Source organism: Alternaria incomplexa (assembly GCF_024043165.1).
Source record: "Alternaria incomplexa strain BMP 0042 chromosome Unknown scaffold_9, whole genome shotgun sequence".
NCBI lineage: Eukaryota > Fungi > Ascomycota > Dothideomycetes > Pleosporales > Pleosporaceae > Alternaria > Alternaria incomplexa.
In genome coordinates, this window is record NW_026249858.1 from 1,156,577 (window position 1) to 1,175,371 (window position 18,795).

General features: G+C 54.2%; 7 protein-coding genes across 7 annotated transcripts; 1 reads left to right on the plus strand and 6 right to left on the minus strand.

Moving 5' to 3' along the window:
* Nucleotides 1–464: 464 nt before the first annotated feature.
* Nucleotides 465–2,525, minus strand: J4E90_006740 (uncharacterized protein; the record flags this gene model as incomplete). The annotated part of the gene is made up of 4 exons (XM_051436284.1): nucleotides 465–905; nucleotides 958–1,440; nucleotides 1,505–2,332; nucleotides 2,382–2,525. 4 exons carry the CDS (start codon nucleotides 2,523–2,525, stop codon nucleotides 465–467), a joined length of 1,896 nt encoding a protein of 631 aa, XP_051290078.1.
* A 1,407-nt stretch (nucleotides 2,526–3,932) lies between these two features.
* On the minus strand, nucleotides 3,933–7,504 carry J4E90_006741 (uncharacterized protein; the record flags this gene model as incomplete). The annotated part of the gene is made up of 4 exons (XM_051436285.1): nucleotides 3,933–4,193; nucleotides 4,245–7,000; nucleotides 7,115–7,284; nucleotides 7,365–7,504. 4 exons carry the CDS (start codon nucleotides 7,502–7,504, stop codon nucleotides 3,933–3,935), a joined length of 3,327 nt encoding a protein of 1,108 aa, XP_051290079.1.
* A 798-nt stretch (nucleotides 7,505–8,302) lies between these two features.
* On the minus strand, nucleotides 8,303–9,622 carry J4E90_006742 (uncharacterized protein; the record flags this gene model as incomplete). Its single annotated transcript, XM_051436286.1, has 1 exon — nucleotides 8,303–9,622. One exon carries the CDS (start codon nucleotides 9,620–9,622, stop codon nucleotides 8,303–8,305), a length of 1,320 nt encoding a protein of 439 aa, XP_051290080.1.
* A 339-nt stretch (nucleotides 9,623–9,961) lies between these two features.
* On the minus strand, nucleotides 9,962–11,784 carry J4E90_006743 (uncharacterized protein; the record flags this gene model as incomplete). Its single annotated transcript, XM_051436287.1, has 4 exons — nucleotides 9,962–10,213; nucleotides 10,266–10,347; nucleotides 10,395–11,633; nucleotides 11,774–11,784. The coding sequence occupies 4 exons, from the start codon at nucleotides 11,782–11,784 to the stop codon at nucleotides 9,962–9,964; spliced, it is 1,584 nt and encodes a 527-aa protein (XP_051290081.1).
* A 1,197-nt stretch (nucleotides 11,785–12,981) lies between these two features.
* Nucleotides 12,982–13,444, plus strand: J4E90_006744 (uncharacterized protein; the record flags this gene model as incomplete). The annotated part of the gene is made up of 3 exons (XM_051436288.1): nucleotides 12,982–12,987; nucleotides 13,060–13,099; nucleotides 13,152–13,444. 3 exons carry the CDS (start codon nucleotides 12,982–12,984, stop codon nucleotides 13,442–13,444), a joined length of 339 nt encoding a protein of 112 aa, XP_051290082.1.
* A 391-nt stretch (nucleotides 13,445–13,835) lies between these two features.
* J4E90_006745 (uncharacterized protein) lies at nucleotides 13,836–16,232 on the minus strand (the record flags this gene model as incomplete). Its single annotated transcript, XM_051436289.1, has 1 exon — nucleotides 13,836–16,232. The coding sequence occupies one exon, from the start codon at nucleotides 16,230–16,232 to the stop codon at nucleotides 13,836–13,838; it is 2,397 nt and encodes a 798-aa protein (XP_051290083.1).
* Nucleotides 16,233–16,884: 652 nt separating this feature from the next.
* J4E90_006746 (uncharacterized protein) lies at nucleotides 16,885–18,590 on the minus strand (the record flags this gene model as incomplete). Its single annotated transcript, XM_051436290.1, has 3 exons — nucleotides 16,885–17,873; nucleotides 17,929–18,309; nucleotides 18,359–18,590. The coding sequence occupies 3 exons, from the start codon at nucleotides 18,588–18,590 to the stop codon at nucleotides 16,885–16,887; spliced, it is 1,602 nt and encodes a 533-aa protein (XP_051290084.1).
* Between the last annotated feature and the right edge of the window lie 205 nt (nucleotides 18,591–18,795).

The window sequence follows — 18,795 nt, forward strand, 5'->3', positions numbered from 1 at the left end:
CGGTTCTGGATGTTGCTTACTGGTACGTTATCTATTGCGTTCCCGTGATTCGTGGATTATGTGAGCTGATGTGTCCAGGACTTATAATATACGCCCTGGGTTCTGCTCTGCCTGTGTTCACCATGTCGCTGGTCAAGTCGTCGCTTGTCGCACTGGAACATTCTGATGCGCAGGATTTTAGTATTGTTATGCTGACCAAGACACTGGGGTCTTTGGTTGGCGCGCCGTTGATGACTGTGCTGTGGGTTAGGGCTATTGAATGGGGAGGTGCGGGATTGGGTTTTCCGTATGTGGTATCTTGTGTGAGTGAACATCCATCTTTGTTAGGAGGTATACTGACTGCGTCTAGGGGCTGTACATTTGTGCATTCACTTTCTTCACCCGATTGCGTACTTAGTTGTTCAAAGACTACCGTGGATTGTAAAATGTACATTGGAAGAAAACATATCTACAAACATGGTCGTCTAAGTGGTTGTATACTTCGCCCCGTTGTCCATCCAACTACTCATCTCATACCGACCGGACATGCCCTCGCTCTCTCCACTACCCCTCCCCGGATCCATAACCCTGTCCCTCAGAGAATCTCTCACGGACTCATGACTCACAAGCCTGCCTTCACTCCCGGCTGAATCCCTCTCCCTCCTCGCCATAACTCTCGCCCCGGCGCCATCCATATCATTGCCAAAATCCCTCTCCATGACCATCTCCTCTTTGTCAAGCATCGCTGTTACACCCCTTCCGTTCCCATGGACAATGATACGGGTCTTGTTCAGAGAGTGTTTGACTGGCTGTTTTGCGTTGAAGATGTCGCTGATTTCCTCGAGGGTACGGCGACGTGTTTCGACGAAGAAGAAGTAGATAACGATGAATTCGAATATGTCCCAGAAGATGAATAGAAAGTAGTACTGCGAGGAAAAGTTAGCAGGGTTTATGTGCTGACGAGATGATCACACATACCTTCCATCCTGCGCCTGAAAACGCAATTCCAGTAACAAAGGTATTGTAGAAGTTTGCAATGTTCACCCAGAAGTTGTAAAACGCCATCCCTTTGGCTCTAGATTCATATCGTAGACACTCGACCGGATACAGCTGTTGCAACGGCGTGTAACCCGTCGAATAGACGAACCCGAAGATGAAGAAGAACGCGATCACTGCTCTTGCCTGTCCAATCCTCTCGATTTCCGGTGTGTGATTTGCATCGTAGATTGGCTTTCCATCTGGTCCCCTTTTGAGATTGGTGGCAACTAGGGCGCAGACAATGGTGAGGATGCCAACTAGTAGGCCGGTGGATACGAGGAGTTGGGGTCGGCGGCCCCAAGAGTCAGTGTAGACGGCTCCAAACACTGCGCCGGCAAATGAAACAACGTTCTGCATGCCATTGTAGAGCAGGCGTGTGCGATTGTTGGCTATGCCAGCGCCCTGAAGTATAGTTGGGTAGTACTGCAGAGGTAGAGGTACGAAGTCAGTCTGTGTCTCACATGCACTTCGTACAGTCAGAACTTACGTAGGATACAGGGCCATTCCCTGACCACTGTCCAAAAAAGGCCATGCATACTACTAACATAGTTCTGTATCGAGCTTCTCGTGAGTTGAAGAGTTCTCGGTAATCCCACCATCTCTTATCTGATCCAGTAACGCTGATATCTTCGACCATCTCTTTATACTCCAGCTTGACGATAGGCGAATCGCGGTTACCCTCGCCATGAAAGCGTGCCATGGTATCCAGGGCTTCCTCATGTCGGTCGTTTGCGATGAGCCATCTGGGCGTTTCCGGCAGGAACGGCGAGCTCACAAACACAATACCAGCGAATATCATCTGAAGCCATATTGGAAAACGCCAGGACTGCGATCCGTCGATTTTGCTAGTCCCATACGGAACAAACGTACCTGGGATACCGCCAACGTACCAGAACGTATTGAAGATTCCCGTGCAAATGCCGCGGTAGGATGGGTGTGCCATCTCAGACACATAAGCGGGACCAGCGGTCGAAGTGATAGCAACGCCAAAACCGAGGACGAAGCGACCGCCCATGAAACCTCCTAGGTTGTGGCATGTTGCTTGGATGCAGGCGCCGATTATGATGATCGAGGTACCGATACACATCCCCCATTTTCTTCCCCTAAAGTCTGTTGCAGGTCCAGCAACGAAGGATCCGACTAGATTCCCGATGGTGTAAATGGCATAGACGATTCCGGTAGTAGGAGTTCCTTCGGTCTCGTTGAAGTTAAAATAGGAACGGTACTGAGGGTAACTGTTGATAGCCCCCATGAGCGATCCATCGTATCCATTGATACAAGAGTTGAGTGTGGCGATCAAGAGGCAGAGATACAGCTGTTACACCGTTAACACCATCCTTGTAGAACGCTTCCGCTATCCATACCTTGAACATAGCCTTCGTCCATGGCCGAACGTTAGCCTTGGCCGTTGCATCGGCAAAAGCAACATTCTGCACCTGGCGAATCTGCGTCGAGCTGCTACGCTCCGTATGCGAAGTGTGTACATCCCTCTTGTGGCGGTAATCCATGTCGACAAAGTCCCGCCACGGGAAAAACAATACTATTGTCGAAATGAATTGAACAATGAAGTCTTCCTCAAGCCCAAGGTAACGAACAGCATGGCCCACGCATCAGCATTCGACAGCCAGAAACACCGCGGAGCTGCGAGCGCGGACGCAAGGCACACTAATATATTCCGTCCCCATCCACGCGACCAAGAAATCCAGATTCGCCTCGCCAGTAAGAACAGCGTGGGCTATACATCCCCGTCCTTAAAGCGCAGCCTCGCATGCATGTGGCACAGTGCAGGGGGGTCCCGCATGATGACCGGGTATTTGCAGACCTGCGGATTCGCTTAAGTCTGGGGAGACAGCAATGATTGGAGTCTGGCTTGAAGGGTAAGATGAGATGGCTTGAGGTTGTGGGTGGCCATTTCACATGCTGCTCAAGGACATGTAGCTTATGCGACAGCTTTCTGACTGTGTATCAGCTGGGTGTTGGTGGAGGCGCATCCCGCATGTTGGTGGAAAAGCCCTTGTACCGAATGGAAGTATTCCGTTTCAGAGAGTGAGACCTCGCGGAAGCGATGGAAGAATCGAGGAAGCCACCGAGGCCGCCCATTCGTACCATGCCGCAATCCCTTCGCTTCGCGATTGCCTGGCGTTCTGACACAGGGCAGATGCAGGCGTCATCGCACGCCCTTGTGAGACCTGGGCTGAGCTGCAGTATCGGCGGCGAGAGCGACGTTTGGCAGTCTGCGGTACATGTTTGATGCTATTGTTCAAGCATTGTTGCTAATGTTGATGTTTGCGAAAGATGAAGTCTAGAAGACAGGCCAGCCGCCTTCCACCCGCAAACCGAGCTAGCGGACCGAACAATCCGGGGAACGCAGGGGAGGTGCGACCCGCTCCTCAAAACACTTGAGCCGCCTTCAGCTCTTCTTCGCGACAATTGCACCGAGAAATTGTTCACTCTCACGAGGACGGCATTTGCAGCTAGCAGTGGTCAATTAGCAAGCTACCTTTCATCTGCAGCCTTGTCACTGAATGCCAGCCCCGCTCGCCACTACTCGGCCTCTTAATATACACATATTGAGCTCCACCTCCACTACCGACATAGCATGCCAGCGGTTCCTGAAAGACCAGGGATCTTCGTGTCGTGTGATCCGCCATACCTTCTTCAGGGTTCTGGAAGCCAATACATGTCTCTGTCATTACATCACCACTTGCGCACGCTGGAGTCATTAATATCAAAGATAAACCCTCTGGCTATTATACATGCATCCTAGTCTAAAAGGCGACGGGGAAAGGTGGCTCTACAAGCCTCCCTATAACCTATGATGAATGCAAAAGCTACCTCCTCCACTGCGACGTCCAACTGCCAATAGGCTGATAGTACAGAAACACACTGCTCACGCTCAAGTCCGACGACGTCGTTTACTCGTCGTCGTCCGGGTTCGTGTCGGACTCGTAGATAAACTCACCCGGAGCGGAAGCCTCGGCCTCGCCCTCATCCACCATGTTATCACTGACCGGCGCTGCAGCAGTTGTTACTGATATGCCTTCTGGTCCTTGATCTCCTGAAGAGCCCGACGCGCCAGGGGCAGGGGCAGGCACGGCCTTCTTTACCTTGAGCTCTAGGAGCGTCTTTGGTTCTGAAGGCTTGGTGTCTGTGAGAAGGATGACACCGAGTGTTGGCTGGTGATGGGTTAGCTTAAGGATCTTCGACGTGGTGAGCAAATGACTAACCTTCTTCACTGGTACATATCGTTCGCTTGGGAAGCTGATGTACTTTACTTGGGGCGGCAGTACACGCGACATGTTCTCCAGCTCGTAGCCAACCTTCTCCTTCTCAACCTTCTTCTTTGAAGCCTCCACATTTTGGGCACCGTCAGCCTTCTCGCCATCTTCCTTCTTAGGGTCCTCGTCTACGTCCATCTTATCGTCGTCCGCAGGCTTGGGTGTGGTAGGAGTGTGGTCCACATCCATGCTTTCCCTCCGCTTTTGGCGCTCCTTTACCATCCGTCGTCGCTTATCTTGAGCGGTGGTGGATAGGACTGCGGTCTTGATCTTCTCGGGCGCCTCTTCTGCCTTGACCTCTGCGTCTGGCGGGTAATCGAACATGCTTGGCCTAGTGTTGCTGTGGAACTTGAACGACGGGATTTCCAACTCCTGGTCTAGACCAATGACGGCGGTAGACGTGAAGCTCAACGAGAGGAAGTGAGTCAGAGGGAACCAGTACCAGTACTGGGTGAAGACGGCCATACCGACAATGGCCGCCATGTTCAGGTTGCCGGTCGGCGTCTGCAGACCGATTGTGCAATTCCTACCTCCGGCATCAATGATACCCAGGGCAAGAGCAGCACCGAACTTGGCCATAGCATCCTCGTGGCGGTCGCTCACCACCTTCGCGAGCTGCTTACGGATGGATGCTACCTTGGGGTTCATTGCCTCGTTTTGCTGTACCATGATCATGGACAGCGCAATCAAAGCACCTTGTCGGACGAAGTCGGTGGAGTCCTTCATCATTGGCTCCAACAGATCTACGGCCTCTGGGAGACCAGTTCCCGCGCAAGCAATACCCAGAGCCATGGTGGCTCCGTATCGCACGTGCGGGTTGTATGACTCGGCGAGAAGCTCAACCATGCGGGGAACACTGCCTGGCTTCCTGAAGAGGATGAAACCCAAGCTCATGACTGCTACTCTTCGTACATCATCGCTGACGTCACTGACGGCAACGTGGAGTAACCTTCTGACGGCCTTGTTGCTGCCTGTGCCACAGTACGCAAGAGCGATAGTCATGATACCTCCGTATCGCAGGGTTGGGTCTGGGTCGTCGAGGAGCCCATTGATGAGCTCGTCGGCAGCCTCTTGTCGGCCGTACATGATGAGTGCCATGCCCATGGCTAGACCGCGAACAATCTTCTCGTGCTGTGTGTCGTGCGCGTACTGGATCATGTCTTCGAGTGCCTTGATGTTGCCAGTGCCGAGCATGACAAGACCCATGGAGAGACCGACGGCCTCACCGTTGATGGCAGAGTCTGTGTACAGAACGTTCTTGAAGGCCTCGAAGATCTCCTCGGAGCCAGTGGCCATGCCAGCAACGCCAAGACCGAGCGCACCACCATGCTGAATGACCTCTTCAGATGCGTTCTGGAACTGCTTCAGGAGCAGATCAAGAACGTTGGATCCGTGGTTCGCGTAGATCAGACCAAGTGCGTATAGTGATCCACCCTGCTCGTAATGAGAGCCCGATGAGACACTGTCCTTGGGCAGGTAAGGCTCAAGAAGCTTCTGCCCTTGTGTGATGTTGCCGCGGTGGATGACACCCAGAGCAGCGGTCGCGGAGAACTTGGACCAGTTGACTGCCTTTCCCAGCCATTCCAGGTTCTCGCGGAAGAATGTGTCATTGGTAGTGCCAGCATTCATGAAGGCGTTGGCGAAGGTAACACTGGAGTGGAAGATGGAGTTCCTAGCCTCTAAGCTGTCGCGGACCTTGTTGAGCACAGCCTTGTCTGTGCGGTTGTTTCTGTACAGGAACTCGAGGTTCAGCTCGATGCTCTTGGTTCCGCGGAGAATGTAGCGGACATTGTCATACACCTTGATCTGATCTTCACTCGCCTGGTCACCCTTTGAGTTGCTAGTATCCACATCTGCGAGCAGAGAGTCCGACTCGCCTGCATCCGAGGGCTTCTGCGCGTCTTCCTTCTCAGCTTCCGGCAGCTCTTCCATGATCTTTGTGAGGAACTCTTGTGTGCCATTCTCGTAGAGGTCGAAGGAGATCTGGTATGCAACTGCGCGAGACTTGTCGTCTCCTCGCTCAATCAGCTGCCGGATGAGCTTCGAAGCCAGCGAGTGCTGGTTGAGGTATACGACACACTTGGCGATGGAGAAGTAATCGGGGTTCGGGATCTGGTCGTCATTGAGGAGATCCAGAATCAGGCGGAGGATCTCGTTCCTCAGTCCTCGCTCTTGTACCACGTTCATGCAGATGTCGAGAACGTATTCCATCAAGTCCTCGCTCTGTGCGGAGGGCTGCGCAGGCTTCTTGCCCTGCTTCTTTCCGTCCTGGCTTGCGCGGACAATCGACTCGCGCAGAACATCGAGATTCCGCGCCTCGATGGCGATTCCAACGACCTGCTTGTAGTTGCCGCTCTCGTAGCAGCTCTCGAATATCCGCCGTACAGTGCTGTGGAGGTTCTTCTGCACGTTTCGCTGCAATACCATCGGGGTGGGGTGGGCCCCTGGTACACCGGCATTGCCTCCTCCGGGGAGTGTAGGGTCGAATGTCGACGAGTCTTCCCTGGAGAGAAGCGACTTGGAGGGTAACGCGGACTGGGAGAAGGGCGTTATCGGCGAAGCAAGACTGGCTGCAGTGCTGGCACCTCCTGCCGCGTTTCCGGAGAAGGATGTGCTCAGTTGAGGAGGGGCCTGGCTCGCCTTGCTGACCGGTGTCGGGGGGTTGTGCATGACGGACAGCGCGATGTACGTGTCTAAGCATTTGGCTGGAAAAAGCAAGTTAGCAAACTGTGCTCGAAGTCTGATGAACCCGCTGTTTCAGCTCGTGATGAAGGTAAACATGAGCTGAAAGTGAAACTCGGTTGTCCGCGGTGTCTTACCCAGTATTGTCTCCTCGAACTCGGCTGCCTTGTGGATGTCGAAGAGCTTGCCTGCGCCCAAGGCGAAGACCATGCTCTCATTGTACTCTTGCAGCTGGTAGTACACCTTGGCGGCTACCAGAGCGGCCAGCTCTCGCTCGGGGAACGAGTCGTCTTCGTAGAGCGCCTCACTATGACGCACCCATGTTAGCAGCTGTTTTGATGGCGATATGGCGATGAGCGCGCGTGATAGCTCAGCTGAGTTCCTTACATTTGACTGACAGACCCCGCGACCTCTGGCCACAGCAGGTCGATCTCCTCGTTCAGCCGCTGGAGGGCGAACGAGCGCAGGGCCGGGTCGGGTTCCGAGAGGAAGCCGACAACACCGGCGGCGGACGTGAGGCCAACCATTGTATTGTGTCTTGCGGGAGCAATGTATGGCTTCGTGTAGTGGGACGGCCGTCCGCGTTGGTGGTGAGAGAGGGAGCTGTTGTTGCGGAAGTGGGTAGAAGCGTGTGGAGCTGCGCTGTGGCGCCTGCGGCTTGCCTAAGGTCAAAGGATAATCTGAGGCGGTGCTGCGGCGGACTCTATGGTGACGGTCGCAGTGAAAGAGGGACGGGAAGATGGAGGGTGGGTGGTTGATGGGGGATGGCGTGGCGCCCTTGTGGTGTTCGGGGAATCGTGTACGTGATGGTCTAAACAGTAGCTCGTGAGTTTCGGAAGCGGCGACCCTGGTCCACTTTGAGCATGACATAATACGCTACCGGCGCATCACTCCTACGATAAGCTCCGGACTTCCACGTCACTTTGAGCATGCACTTGGATGACAGTCTGCATGGTACGAACAGGGATGAAACAACTCATCTGAATTGACAGGTACTCTGAAGTCTACATCAGCATAATACCATGAGTTTGTTAACATCCCAAGGCAATGCAGTCTCCTAGGTTTGTGTCGAGAGTGATACTCTATAAGAGGTAGGTGAAACTGGGTATCTTAATTCTGAAGACTAACTCCGTATAATGCTGCTGGTCCCATCTTCGTTGTGCCTCTGGATATGTAACGCCGCAAAGATCAGATAATAATAATACAAAGCACCTCATACAAGGCAGAACCTGAACAGGCCAGGCGCCTACATTAGGACAAAAATGAGCATAATTGGAAATCTAGCATCAATGTAGGCTCCACGGTGTTGGGGGTTTCCCCCTTTTCTAAGCGGCATGCGTGATTATGCGTGACGCAACCCGCAAATTGTTCATCATTCCGCTGATTATGTCCTCAAACTCGGTAGGCTGCTTGAGCCTCACCTTGTCTGCCTCAGCGATGAGAAGATCAGAATCCAACTCCAACTCCAGCTCATGATTCTTGCTAGTCCCTTGTGTGACCTGCGTGAGATCAATTTGGTATGCGCCCAGCCATGAATAGGACATGCGGTCTTTTTGTCGCTGCATACTCTCCAGCGTCTTTCCTGGCTCTAGCGCGGCCTTGAGGCTTTCAATCGGGCCCGGGAAGTCGATTTCGAGGTTGATACCGATGCGATAGTCCCACTCTGTCTTAGGAGAGCTGATCTCGAGGTTCCCTATCCGATGTTTTATCATGGCTCGCACGAAGTCGCCCGTGTTCTTGTCGCGAGTTACGCGGACCTTCTGCCGGGTACCGGATGCGCTGATGAGACGCTGAACTATAGGATTCAACGTGGAGAAGCCTTCCTGGTCGAGCTCGTAGAACATGTCCGTCTCGTAGGTATGTCGGTAATCGATCGGCGGGCGCGGAGCACCGGGTATCTTCGACTGCTGGACCTGAGCGTTGAGGGCGTGGTTCATGCGCTTGTGTTGAAGAGCAGTCATAGTGCTTTCGAACTTGACATCCAAGGCTTCAGACTTGATAACGCATTCTGTGTTCCAGACCCCGCGCAGTCGCTGGTCGGTCTGCTTTTCTAGGATCTGACCCCAGCGCGCTTCGACTTCCAGTTGCACCTTTGGATCTGCGATCGCGTTTCGTACCGCCTCGTTGTTAACGGCTGTGGCCCAGATGAATTCGCATACTTCGTGCGCGACGACGTCGTAGAGTTGCGCATCGTGGAACATTGGCCGCACGAAGCGAGAGAGTCCAGATGCAGTGGCTGCTGGAGGAGGAGGCGCGCCGGCATCGCTGTGCGCGTGTCCGTTTCGTTCGGCGTTCGGAGACGGTTGAGGTCGCGGCGGAGGAGGGTGAGATGGAAGCGCAGGTTGCGCGCGTGAGTGTGCCTGGGGGACTACAGCAGGCGGAGGGGGACGCGACTGTTGGCGTTGTTGCTCTTGCAGCTGCCTGAGCTCAGGTGGAAGCTGTTCGCCTTCGCGATACGCCCATATGGGCTTGGGGTCATGGCGCTTCCGTTTCAGCGACATCTGCTGCTGGCTGGGTTTAGGCGTCGGTATCTTTGCGGCGGGAGTGACAGGGGAGGATGCGGGAAGGGAATGGGGGTGGGAGAGTGAACGGCGCGGTAGCACCGATGCTTCCCCATCGTGATTTACTAGCGCAGATATGTCCATCGTGGGTTGTGGTAGGGTTGTGCGTCGGACTCACCATCGTGTACAGATGCCTAGTGTTGCTGGGCGCACGGACGATTCCACTCTGGGCTCCTTTGTTCCAACGTTGTGCCGCCTCAGGTACCTAGGTAGCTACTGCCTGTCTAGCATGCGACCATCACCTGGAACTTGTGCGAAGAGGTAATCATTAAAGAGTTTGCTTGATCCGCTAGTGTTTACACCAAATCTTGTGTCCCTATGCGCCAGACCGTCATTTGCGCAAACGAGTCATGTATATGCGCCTCCTGCAGCGCACTCCACACCTTCTATCTAAACAACCAAACGTCCGCTCCGACGCTACCTTCACGCGTCTTGGTCAAGGCCAAGGTCTTCCTGCGCGGGGACAATGCGGAGTGTGTTGGTGTGTCCCATTCCTCCCCTCCAGCCCTGTACGCAAATAACTGGATCTCCCTTGCTGAGAACACCGAGCTTGATGGCGTTCATGATTCCCCACTTCAAACGGCGGTCAACATCCTCCTGCCATGGCTCCGTCTTGAAGTCGGGCTTCTTCTCGGGGAAGTAGAATGGGTAAACGCCGCGGTACAGGTGTGAATACTACTCAAGTTAGCCAAGGGAATCCCTGTGCACTGGAAAAAGCAAAACTTACCCTAGCAGCCATCTCATTGCGGGTAACCATGATGATAGGGCAGACGGGGCGGTACTTGGAGACGAGGCGGGCGGTGGTACCACTAATGCACGTTAGAATCACAAATGTACAACATGCTAGGAGACTCACCTCGTGGTCAGAACCAAGATGGCGCCAGCGTTCTGCTCGAGACTGGCACTGACGGCAGCCATTGCACAAGTCTCGGTAGTAGGGCATGGGACGGGTGCCAGCTTCCTCAGCTCATCGAACGCGTTGACGTATGGGATAGCGACCTCGGCGAGCAGGCAGGTCTCGTGCATCATGGTGACGGCCTCGACGGGGTAGTCACCCTTGGCGGTCTCTCCAGACAACATGACACAGTCGGCACCGTCGAGAACAGCGTTACCGACATCGCTAACTTCAGCGCGGGTTGGGCGCGGGTTGTAGGTCATGGACTCGAGCATCTGGGTTGCGCAGATGACAGGCTTTCCGGCAATGTTGCACTTGGTGATCATCATCTTCTGGGCGATGAAGACCTGGCTGGGCGGGATCTCGATACCAAGGTCACCACGAGCGACCATGACACCGTCGGTCTCCCTCAGGATCTCGTCAAAGTTGTTCACACCTTGCTGGTTCTCGACCTTGGCAATGATCTGGATGTCCTTGCCCTCCTCGCCGAGCACCTCACGAATGGCAGTGATGTCGCTGCCGCGGCGGATGAATGAGGCGAAGACCATGTCGACCTTGTTCTTGACACCGAACTTGAGATCGGCCTTGTCCTTCTCGGATAGTGGGGGAAGGTCAATGTCGGTCTTGGGCAGGTTGACACCCTTCCTCGACGAGATCTTGCCGTTGTTGACACACTTGCACTTGAGTGTCTGGTCGTCTGTGATCTCGAGGACCTCAAATGAGAGGACACCGTCATCGACGTAGATTATGCGACCAGGTGCGATGACCTTGGTGATGTTCTTGTAGTCGACGTACATGTTCTTGTCGTCGCATGCCGTGGCATATTGGTCGTCGGTGGTGATGTTTATGATGGAGCCAGCCTTGATGGGAATGTCGGCATCGCCCACAGTGTTACCAGTTCGGATCTCTGGGCCCTTGGTGTCAAGGGCAATAGCCAGAGGCCGGCCGGGCTGTGTCCTCTCCGCCTCGCGCGCATGGTCGATGACGGACTGGTGGTACTCGTAGGAGCCGTGGGAGAAGTTCATGCGAACGACATTGAGACCAACTTTGCGGAGGGAGTTGATCTTCTCGGCGGAGTTTGTCTTGGGACCGATGGTGCAGATGATGGAGGTTCTTCGGTACTCCTTGGCAGGTGTGTACTCAGTGTTGAGCTGGCTGAGCCACTCAATCCTGGTCCTGCCGGAGTTGAGGTGGTCTAGACTGTATTGCTGTCAGTAGGTGTTGGAGTTGGATGCTTCTATGTAGAAGCAACTTGTAACGCGTGAAGATGTGAGCTCAACTGCTAGGGTTTCTATGAAGAACTGCTGGCGTTCTGTTGTAAGAGAATAATCTATACGTACGCGTTCGCCATTTCTGCTGATAGTGTTCAGAGAGAGGGCTGTGAAGGGGGAAGACTGAGTCGCTGTCGCGGAGTGCGGGGCCGGGTAGAGAGTCTGTGTGAGGGACTCCAATTGAATGCGCGACGGCTGGGGGATGAGAGGAAGAGAGAAGAACAGGCTGCTCTCTGGAAAACGGCGGTCGACGGGTTTATCTTGTGCTGCGACGGGCTAGAAGTTTTGTTGGCTGTTGAGCGTGTTTTGGAGGGGCAGTTAGTAGCGCGCTAGTATGCTGCTTAGTACGTGGGGCTGCTGCACCCTGCGGCGGTTTGGATATGAGAATTGGAAACAGATTGCAGTCAGAAAATGGTCTGGAGACGGTTTGGTTGAATAAGAGTCTTTCGTTATGCGCCGAACCCTGGGCCGACTGCCTGCTGAACACGTCCCATGGTTGACTGTCGTGACGCCCATTTGCTTCTTCCACTCCGCCCACGTTGTCGCCTCATTGCCCTTGAACATCCCGCCCAGATAAGCCAGCCATCCGACGCGCATTTGCAAAGCGATTGAAAAATCTCGGCGCCCTCGCTCTGGGCGTATCCGGCTAGTGGGCGGTTGTGCTGGTGCGCGGCCGGCTGCTGGCGTGTAATGGATTTTTCAGTGGGTTACCCGCGCGGAGATGGTCGTGTCTTGGAGGTTTCATGGGGTCAAGAACAAGACATCGTCGCGGCAGGCCCTTGTTATATAGCAGGCGCACCTGTCGTAGGGTCCGCTCCTAAATCACCCGCAGCTGCTCCGCATGCTTGCCCGAGGTCAAAGGGAAGGTCCCATTGATGCGACAATACGGTCCAGTTCCATATTAGTGGGGACCGTTCTGCGTATCTGAGCCTGTAGGACATCGCGGACAGTCGCATAGGTAGTCGATAAAGATAGTCCCGCGACGGACATGCCCATCTATGGGTAGCACCTGAACTCGATCGAATTGATGCACCTGTCACATCGGCTTTTAGACCCTCTACACTAGGGAACGCTGAGGTCGTGTGCCAGCGCAATCACATGCAGACAAGTGACTAAGGAAGGGCACCAGCCACACCTCCACTCTACACCGCATCCCGCATCCTGCACTCAACAACAACACCCACACCCACCGAACCTCCTGAACCCCAGTCGCCACGCTCTCCCCAAGCAGCCTCACGTAGCCTCACATTCATCCGCCACCTCCCACGTCGCCCATCATGGTCGTATGTCTACTACTCTACTACTGCGTTTGTGGACCACCGAGTCGCATGCTCCGTAACTCACACAAGTAACAGCTCGGCAAAGTCGCACATTACGCCTTCGATGCGGTATTAAGTACGCACCCTCACTTTCGCCCCAACCATATCCATCGCTAACATTACCCCAGTATCCGCCTTCCTCGCCGGCGTCCGCCGCTCAACTGGCCTCACGTATGTCCCCATCCATCCCTTCAAGCGCCACCCAACCCACCTCTCCTCCACAACCCCCCGTTTCGTCGCCGCGCAAAACTACAAGATCGGAGCTAAAGCTAAACCCAGACCCAGTGTGAAGCCAGATACTTTCGGCGAAAACCCCAGCGCCCAGAAATGGTTCGAGAGCTACCTCTGGGTCGGCGAGACGGTCATGGACCAAAGCGTCGCCTTCTTCGGTTCCAGTTCCTACTTTGAGCGCAAGCGATAGATGCGTTGTATACCCACAATCAGCGACGAAGTCACGGCGAATATGTGATCTGCGGATGTGCGGAAGATGAAACGCTACACGAGGCGGGCGACTAGAAGCTCTGGCAGCTGGGGCTGGCTAGATGAGTCGTGGTGCGTTGGGCACATCTTGGCGATACCTGAATGGCTTGGAAGTTGGATGAAGAGCACGGCGTCGAGTTTCCCTCTCGATTAGCAGGCAGACGGCGTTGGGGCGAAACCATTGTCTATGAGATTACGAATCAAAATTATTCCAACATGTTCTCTCTTCGCTATCGATGAACTCAGGTCTATTCCGCTATCGCTGCGCACTCCATGCAGGGTATCATACGCGCTTATGTATAAATCGAGAAAACAGACCGATGATCTTACCCTCATGTTCTCCGTTTGAACCTGAATCCAGTCTCCTCATCATCGCTATCGTCGTCCTTTCTGCTAAACCTCCCCTTCTTACTAGCAGGCTGCCCGCTCGCAGCGTCAGATCCCCTCTTCTTCCCCCTCTGCGTCTGCGTGCTCTCAAGCTGTGTCTCTACAACCCTCTGCGTCCGCCCACTACTCTTCTGCGTTCGTTGTTCTGGAACCTCCTCGTCGTCCGGTCCGCTATCTTCCACATTAATGACTTCTTGCTGCGCCTGAGACTGCGTAGTCCGTTTCCGACGAGTGAAGCCACCGACTTCTGGCTCTGACGAATCGTCCGCTGCTGCGTTGCGACCGCGCCGGCTATCGCGTGAACGGAAAGAGGGCTCAGGGTCTTCGAGAAAGAAGGCGTCAGTGAGGCCGAAGCCCTTCTTGGCTGGTGCTTCTTCAAGCGTGACGATGACTTTGTGGGCTTGGACGCCCTGTTCGGCACCACGGCGACGGAACCTCTTAAAGTTCTTGCGACCGTTCCACTCAGCGTTCCAGCGCTCGTTATTGGTTTGACTTTGATTGCGCGAAGGGCCTCTGTTCTGCCGAGGTAGAACGTCCATCTCTTCTATTTGGGCCAGGTTCTTCAGCTCAGTGATGTCGATACCTTCAAGCGCTTCTCGCAAGCTCTCCTCGTCTGCCTTGCGACGCTCCTCTTCTTCTTTGATGCGCTTACGAGTATGCTCGCGGATATTGATTTCCTTTTCGGACTTGTCTTTTGCCAAGTTGAGTCGCTCCCGAGCAGCTGCTATAGTGGATGCTCTTTTCACCGGGCCCCCTTCTTCGGGCTCGACAGAAGCCGATGGCGCACGCGTAGCTGCTCTTTGTGCCCTCATTTTGGCGGCCGTCGGGAACAGGGTATCCATCTGCTCTTCTTTCTCGATCGTCTTTCGGGTGTTTGATGGCGGAGAAGCTTGACTTGGTGTACCTGATGTATTGCGTGCTTGCGAAGCTGTCATCGATGGTCCTCGTAGTGGTACAGACTGCTGGACGTCTTCCACTGGAGGATTTTCGACCTTCAGTTTCTTCTTCGGGATGGGTTCGTCATCATCAAAGCCCGTGAAGCGGCTTGTCTTTGGCCGGTGGATGCGCTTTCGTGGGTTGATCTTTGCGGGCTCTTCCGCAGGAGGTTCGTTCTCCTCGGGGGCCTGCGACGGTGCCCTAGATTCAGACATTGGTGTTGGTTGACGCATAGAGCGGCGACTGCTTGTGACCTCTGGTGGTGCAGTAGCAATCACTTCTGCGGGCGGGCTTTGTATTGAGGCACGGTCCCCTGTGAGAATCGTGTCGAGAAACTCCTTCTGTTCGATCGAGCGCTGCCCAAGTGCCTGATCAACGCCGATCCGAAAGCTCTTGAGCCATTCGTCCTCTGCTAGTACGTTTAAGCGCACCGTTATGACGGGAAGCTTGTCGCCAGGTTTGCCACGTCGCTTCTTTCCTGCCACATTGTGGACGTGATCGACATACTCGTCTACCGTTGTCTCGCCAAGTTGTAGATTGTATAGTAATGCCTTACCGCCTCCACCGGTGACGGGATCCAGCAAACTACTGTGTTGGCTTTCGCTCAGAAACACAAAAGTCAGCCCAGAGAAGACATCTGACCGCGAGGGATCAGGTAGCAACATCTCATGTGGCTGATGAACCGGCTCTTTGTCAATTCCTGGTATGTATTCCTTCTCCGCTGGCCACCATGCATCAAAATCCTCTTCTAGCTTCGAAGGCAGGTAATTGTTTTCTTCGTCGACCGATGGAGCAGCCACAATGAGGACTTTATCAAGGAACTCTGTAGTGACGATGTGTTTGGCTGAAGTCAGACCCGAGAGGACTTTGGGAAGGTTCCGTTTCGCTGATACGACGTGGGTGGTCTTGTCGAATACGAAGTCGGTTGTAGTCTTGATGTCTAGGGTGTGTAGCTGCGCGCTGCGGGCTTTGTTCTCTTTTGATTCCTTCGAAGCATATGTAAAGACGACTGGGCGCCAGACGATCTTGAATGGCGCATAGCTGGCAGCCAATCTGATGGTATGTTCGGTGCCTTTCAGGGTCTCGCGGCTGTATTCTATCGACCCATCGGAGGCCTTCTGGCTCTTCAATGTAGTTTTCTCGTCGATTGTGACTCCCTGCCTGCAACTCAGATCGGTCACCTCGATCTGAGACCTCTTGTGAAGCTTTGTGCCGTCTTCTGGTGCTGCGTCATACACCTTCAGCATAACATGCTTGCGCGAGACCGCCTTGTTTTCAATCTTCCAATTTTTTCCTTGTGGGCCATCTTTGTCGTCTGACTTGGTGCGACCGAACAGTTGCTGTGATCCGGGGCGGAGCCAGACGCGCTTGCCTCCGAAGAGGCTCTCGTGCTCCAGGAACCACATTGTGAAGGCGTCGGTACGAGAGGGCTACAAGGTGTGTAGAGGAACGGCGGGTGGGATGCGCATTGTTGTGCTCGCGGTGAGACTGCGCGCGCAATGGTCTCGTGTGGCGTTGGCTGTGTTCACGACTCTAGGCTGAAGTGCGCCGAGTCTATGCGCGATGTCGCGGTGTCAGGTGAGACGCTAGCGCTCCTGCTTCCTCTTCACTATCCCAGCAATCGCGATCAGGCATCACCCATCACTAATACCAGCGTCACACTAAACTACAAAGTCACTCTTCCAATGTTGCCGTGCTAGTGCACTAAGCTTGGCGTCTTTACATGGACCACACCTGCGACTTTAGATCTTCACGGTTGCAATCATCAACCTGTCCAAGTATCCCCCACCCACCCGCAACCACCTATATTACTCAGTCTCCCATGTCGAAACTCTTCCTGGGCATCTGTAAGATCTTCAGAGACACGTTTCTCACGATGAGCGAGCAACCGTTCACGTGTGACGCGTTGAAGGTAAAATGTCCATTGGGATATCTACAGTATTCTACCAGCAACTCGCGCAACCCAAAACTATGACCCTCTTGGGTATCACAAAACGAACAGTAGACGAGCGATGGACCTAAAAATAACGACAACACAACATCTTCTTCCATCCCATTTCATGCCTGCACCTCAGACACAGTCTCTGAAGCTTCCCGCATTGCTTGTTTGGCAGCGGCGTTCTTTTCCCTCTCCTGCTGGATTCGCTCAGCATACAGACTCTTAGCTCTCATGGTAGGGCCCCATTTGTAGATGAAGAAGACCGGGGCGCAAACGAGAGCGGAGATGGCGAACAAGACCCAAGTCGAATTTGTGACACCGAGCTTCTTGTACATCGGACCGGTGTAGAAGGAGCAAATACCGGCAAGGACGTCTCGGGCGAAGCCATTGCCACCGGTGGCTGAAGCGGAATACGTGCCTCCGTACGCGGCAACCATGTAGTCGATCGTGGCGAAGTAGATGGCGAGATTTGCGCATCCGATCAGGACCGCGAAGATGAGGGGCGCAATCCAGGGAAGGGGTGGGCCAGATACTACAAACGCTGACCCGAATAGGCCAATCGGCAGGAGCAGGACGATCCAGCGGAGGGCTGATAGTCGGCTCTCGGGACTCAGCACTTTCCCGTTGCTGCGCTGCTGATTGTGTTTTCGGATGACGGGTACGTATAGCACTGCTGCTAGCCAGTAGCCGATGAAGAGAGCGAACAAGGCGAGCCCTAGCTGACTAGGAGTGAAGCCCCATCCCTCCTTGCCGAACACGTAACCGTATGACTCGAGGAAACTGAAGATGAGGGCGTCGCTGAATCCACTGAGCAGCGACAGGAAGCCAACGATCGGTTCACAGACTAGCATCTTGTATGGTCGACCCATGATCTTGCCACATTTCTTGAGGTTCAGCTTGTCCGTCTCAGTTGGACCGACGACATTGGCATCTGGGTTCTGCTTGCGTTGCTTCTTGGCTACCTTGTTAAGCATAATTGTCGACCTGGTCTCCGGCACGAAGCAGAAGTGAACGAACTGAACAGTGGCGCCTAGGATAAGCTGGATCCAGAAGTTCCACCGCCAGTGAAGGAATTGCTCGATGGGACCTCCACAGATGCCGCCAATTACTGGAGACAGTTAGCATTTCATTCCTCAGACATCTATGACATGAGGTTTACATACCGGAACCTAGACAGCTCCACAAGCTGACCCAGAGGATAGGGAGCTGCTGATCTTCGGGATCGAACATGTCCGCAACCATTCCGAGTGTGACGGAGCCGCCGGCAGAGCAGATACCGCCGAGCAGACGCGCAGCCAGCACATGGCCCCAGGACGTACTGGCACCGGCCATGATCTGCCAGATGTTGACGGTGAAGAGGGATATCTGCATAATTGGCCATCGTCCGTACTCCTCGGACCAGGGCGCCCATAGTTCGCACCCAATACCGTACAGGATCAAAAACCATGCCATACCCGCTCTTGCGTTGGTGAAGTGGTTGCTGCCGAGATGGTAGTGCTCGTTGAGCGGCCCAATTGCGTTGGAGTAGACCGCTGCGTTATAGTCTGTCGCCTGTTAGCCTCGTATGACTAGACAGTTGGTAAGACCACTTACTCATGCTGGTTTGGCAGAGTCCAACGACAGTCAAAATCGCCCATTTCTTCTTGTTTGAGAACGCATACCCGGTCTTCTCATATGCGTTCACTTCGTTGAGCTCCAGGGGGCCGCTGGGTTGGGCTTGACGGCTGTGTGCCGCGACCATCTCTATCGCATCCGCAGCTTGCTTGTTGCGGGGGTCAGAGCCACCAGAACTGGCGTCGCTGTCGTTCCTAACTTGGGTCGTCATGATTTGGATGTTATCAGTAAGTTCAGTCGTGGAAGTTGAATGGCCTGCAAGACACTAAACTCTAGATAAGGCAGAGTGCAGTCGGCGGTAGATCTGGGAATGTGAAGGTTGAAAGATGGAGAGTGCGGGGAGGCGACAGATCTTATGGCTGGCATGCACGGCGATGGAACTTGGGACGAGAGTCCCAGCTCTGTACTGACAAAGG